This window comes from Henckelia pumila, chromosome 2 (assembly GCF_033568475.1).
Source record: "Henckelia pumila isolate YLH828 chromosome 2, ASM3356847v2, whole genome shotgun sequence".
Classification (NCBI taxonomy): Eukaryota; Viridiplantae; Streptophyta; class Magnoliopsida; order Lamiales; family Gesneriaceae; genus Henckelia; species Henckelia pumila.
Genome location: NC_133121.1, coordinates 149,677,905 through 149,682,881, shown reverse-complemented (window position 1 = coordinate 149,682,881; position 4,977 = coordinate 149,677,905). Strand labels below are relative to the sequence as shown.

The 4,977-nt window shown below is 34.7% G+C and overlaps 1 protein-coding gene across 1 annotated transcript; it reads left to right on the top strand.

The window, feature by feature from the left end:
• Positions 1-1,512: 1,512 nt before the first annotated feature.
• On the top strand, positions 1,513-3,572 carry LOC140884652 (large ribosomal RNA subunit accumulation protein YCED homolog 1, chloroplastic). The gene is made up of 2 exons (XM_073291476.1): positions 1,513-2,097; positions 3,073-3,572. The coding sequence occupies exons 1-2, from the start codon at positions 1,556-1,558 to the stop codon at positions 3,488-3,490; spliced, it is 960 nt and encodes a 319-aa protein (XP_073147577.1). The 5' UTR covers positions 1,513-1,555; the 3' UTR covers positions 3,491-3,572.
• The last annotated feature ends 1,405 nt before the right edge of the window (positions 3,573-4,977 follow it).

Below are 4,977 nucleotides of genomic sequence, written 5' to 3'. Positions count from 1 at the left end.
AATCCATGTTCATCAGATAGTATTCTCGCAGCAACATGAGCTCGATAAGTCTCCATCTTCACTGTCTTTTCATATCTCCACATTTCATCTGTGTAACGGACTAAACATTCGAATGCAACCACAAAATACAATAACAAGTAGTTTCAAAAATATTTCAAGAAATAAAATAAATTTTGGGCAAAAACAGATTTACCATATTCATTCAAGCATTTCAAATGAATAATTATTCAACCGAAGCGGCCAATAATAGAAACAAAAACCACATAAAAAAATCAAGAACATAATAAAAATTGGGAATTAAAATATGAAAACAAAGAGCTAAAAAATAATTTATGAACCTTAAAATACTATTAAAAAATTTCAAGTAAATACTCAATTGCGACAAACGACTAAATAAATAAGTAAAGTAAGTTCTTATCATATAGCATTACACAACCATGGATCTTATTATATAGGAAAAAATGGTGGATTTATTAATGATTAAAAAAGATAGGAAAAATTGTTGACAATGAATTCATTAATAAAAAAATTCATTCCATGCAATTCCACCATTTCCATGGTAGATTTGGTAGCTATAGTTTTTTTTAAAAAAATAAAATTAATCAATTATAAAAAGAAAAAGTGAATGATAAAAAAACAGAGCAAAAAAAAAGCTATAACCTGCATTGAAATTAATGCTTCGGTGATTTCCTATTTAGAATATAAAAATATGTGAAGATGAAAAAAGAATAAAAAATATTGTAATAGCTATAGTTGTACATGAATAAATGAAGAAAGTAAAATAATATAAAAAAATATTTGAAGACACTAGAAACTAAGAAAATGGATATAATAAACACATGAGACACAAAAAACAATACAAATGAATAAAATAATATAATAGGGACCTAAAACATATATTTTGTATGTGTCAGGGAGTTGTAACAAATTTTATCTGAAATGGAGACTGAACAAATATTGAAGTTTGGTAACGGGGATTTAAAGACAATTTCCCCATAAAGTGGAGGTTCAAATAAATATATAAATAATATGTGACCCAAATGAATTGAGTCATTAAGCTTTGGCCCGAGAAAAACCAAATTCGATCATAACTCATCAGTACATTTTGAAATTATCTTTTCAAGAAATCTTTTTTGATGACTTCCATGAAAATGAAAAGGCATCGAAATAGAATGAATCAAAAGGCTAAGGAACCAGAAGCATGGTGTATCATGTCGAGAAAATTGTGCTTGCTTATTGCTTTCCCAAATTATGTATATGCAAAAAGAAACAAGAAAATATAATATTTTTAATAATCTCGAAAAAAATAAAGAAGGGGAGAGAGGTAAATCAATAATCATCAAGGAAACGATGTTTTTAATGTGAGAATATGATTATCTGTCCTAAAAATAAATAAATAAATTCCTCCGACTAAAAAAAAAAAAAAAAATCTAAATATAATTTTAGAATAAAACACTAGTATTGAAAAATAAATTGTTGAATTTTTAATGAGACGTTTGCATCCATCGGACATTTGATTGAAGAAGCTGCATCAATCTAGTCCCTGAAATTGAAAATGCTCGCCGCTTCCGCCCCTTCCTCCGCCGCGGTTCCACTGCCCTCCTCCCCTCTCACCCACTTCAGCTCCTGCAAAAAAATCTTCAAACCTTTCAAGACAATTCACCCTACATACCCATTCCAAAAGAACCCATCAAGCTTAGTCCTCCTCGCGAAACCCAACACCTCCACCAGTTTCCACTTCACTTCTGACGCGGAAAATCCATATTTTACCGAAGATTATCAATGGGATTTGCCAAACGAAGGTGTTGAAGAAGATGACGACGAGGGTTGCTCGTGGGAAGGCGCGGTTATGCACAGAAGGAACGCAGCCGTCTCGCACGTGGAGTACTGTACTACTCTGGAGAGGTTGGGGTTGGGGAAGATTTCTTCCGAGGTTTCGAAAGCTCGGGCTTCGGAAATGGGGTTGAGGGTGGTGAATTCTGTCAGGGATTATCCGAATGGGACGCCGGTGTTGGTCTCTGCTGATGTTACTAGGAAGAAGCAGAAGTTGAGGCTGGATGGGATTGTTAGGACTGTTATTTCTCTCCCTTGCAACAGGTATTAATCCAGTTAGCTCGAAACTCGCAATTTAGTCCACAGTAGTTTTGGTTTAAGTTGAGATGTGATTGCATAAAAGTAGGAAATTTTGGATTTTCAATGTTGATAAAAACACCGGTGCTGAACTTATTATTACTTGAAGGAGAAGTGTTGATTTTGTGTTTCTTTAGTTTTTGTCATGTATGCTTTGGTACTGATCACACTCTTTCTTTCTGCTACCCCGCTGCGAAAGGGTAGAATCATAATTTGTATGAAGAAGAGCATATATGTAGGAATTTATCTTCGAATTTTGGAGAGTCGCATGATCTTCTATGTGAACTCCATATCTTTTGGAATTCATGAATCAAATGTCACACCTTGAACTATTGGTCATTCAAAATATGATGCAAAAGGAATCTTGATCTCATTTTTGTTGGAATGCCAAGTGCATTTTATCATATGGTGGCCAGTGACGATGGAGTTTTTGTCTTGCCATGAATCTGTGGAGTTCTTATTCATTTTTCTTCCTCTTGCTTTTGTCCATAAAGCTTATGTTATTCCTTTTGCATCCTGATTTACCTGGAAGGATGGTCGATCACCTGGCTGCAGTGGAATCAAATTAGAGTGCACTAGCAATTTACTTGTCCATGTGTTGCACAGTATTGATTGGAACTGACTCCAAGAGTAGGATATATTGTCTTCCAACAAATGAATCTCTTGTTCTGGAACTGGTGCAAATATACCCAAACAACATATAGCACCTTTTAAGGGGTGGATTGTCTTACTGTCATCTAATACACCCCCTCTTATTTGACGAACCAGCCTTTCTTTCTTTACTATTACTTCTTATATAGCTCGAAATTCAGTCAGCTCACTAAGACATGTTTTAGTTGGATAATTGCATTCTTTTCCAATCATTTCGTAATTTCCTAGAAAAATCATTCCTTATTTCTGTTTTTTTTCAATTGTATAATCATATTTTCCAATATGCTGCAGGTGTGGGGAGCCTGCTGCTCAGAGTGTTTACTCTGACTTATCGCTTTTACTATGCGAAGAACCCATCCAAGAACCTGAGACCATACACATGGGCACAATCTTTGCAGAAGACAAATTCAGAACTCTCATAACAAGCGAGGAAGCAGAAGATGATGACGATGATTCATTGATCGACTCAGATGATCAGCTATATTTCCCTCTAGACCGAAAAGTCATCGACATTTCAAAGAACATACGAGACCTTATACATGTAGAGATCACCATTAACGCACTCTGTAACCCAAGTTGCAAGGGCGCTTGTCTCAAATGCGGTACAAATCTCAACATTAGTAGCTGTTCATGTAAGACAAAGCAGGTGGGTGAAAAGGGATATGGACCCCTGGGAGACTTGAGGAAAAAAATGCAGAACACATTATGATCTTGTGCTTGTTAGAGTTGATGCTCTGCAAGCCAATTGTTGGTTAGGGATTTTATTGATTCGTGTCTAATAAACAATATTTTATTTTAATATAATTTAAATTTTATATTTATTATGACATTTTTTATCAAAATATCCATGCAAGCTGGATAAATAAAGACCTTGAATATGCTACATTATTATAAATATGAGGTTGTGCATATGATGACAATCATGAAACACATATTTTAATTATTGTAGTCCTACTCGATTAAGCTGCTTAAAATAAAGATAAATGTCGCTTGAGCTTGAGACTAACATTTGTGATGTTGTGTACCACGTTTCATTGGTAATGATATAGAGATGTTCAAAAATACAAGATGGGTGCTCATTGATGAGTTCACTGAACAATCCTCCATGGCCCTTTCCAAATGGTTATTATTCATCGAGTAGATAAGTCTTTGATTATGGTGGTACACCATTAGTCATTATGACCCGAGACAACTATGAGGATTTACTTGTTAGGGCTACACTTTGACTCGTTTATCGACTCTGTGAGGGTCATCAGGTGGAGAGATTGATTGCAATTGCGACACATGTAGGAGTCAGTACATTATAGTCGGGGATTCACCTCTCGCCTACGGGCTTGGATATCCTATGTGATCTGAAGAGAAGTGCATAGAGTATTTGATCAGAGCTAAATATGTTCTTCAAGAAAAAGAGATTCTCTAGTTGAACATGCGATATCACTATGTATCTTCTGATATATTTCACATGGTTATCGAATCTCGATCAACCCCATTGGTTGAAGATTCGATCGGGATATATGAGAGTGAAAAAATTGTATTGTACTATAACCATAATCGATTGGTTCTTGCAATGCACTATCAGTTATACCTAATGGCGCGATGCTACTAGGCGTTCTTACCATGATTGTTGGGTCCAATAAAAAATGAATTCTCACATTCTGTGATCAAAGAATTGATTCATAGAATGGAGCTAATTAGAGTAAGCCCACATAAAGGACGATGTCCTGAATCACAATGAGTTGTGAATCAACGACGAGCTGTATCCCTGAACCATTGAAAGTTACATAAGTATTGATCTTTTTGTTCCTGTTAAGATAGTCAATTCAAGGAGTTGAAGTTGACGAACAAAATTTGATAGGAACAAATATAATAAACTTATAAAAGGGTTTATGAGTAAATTCTATTTATAGAATTTTTCATTAGAAATTGTCAAATTAGGATGTTGCCTAATTTAGATAAGTGATTTCAAAATTTTGGTTGCACAACCCCAATTCCCCCATTGATATCTCAAGAGGAAAAAAAACTTTAGAATCGTCCATCTAATTGTTGCACAACCCCAATTCCCCCATTCATTTGAAATCTTGGTTGCAAATAAAATTGTGTTTTTTTGGTTTCCGGTGGAGCTTTATCAATTTGGGTCTATTATCTAGGCCCAATCAACATATAAGTATTTTATGTAATTTACTTTCATCATTCAAG

Bases quoted from the DNA above. Each gene is read 5' to 3' on its own strand.
- LOC140884652 (XM_073291476.1), top strand. From the start codon at position 1,556: ATGCTCGCCGCTTCCGCCCCTTCCTCCGCCGCGGTTCCACTGCCCTCC. The intron at 2,098-3,072 runs GTATTAATCCAG...AATATGCTGCAG, and splicing joins ATTTCTCTCCCTTGCAACAG to GTGTGGGGAGCCTGCTGCTC.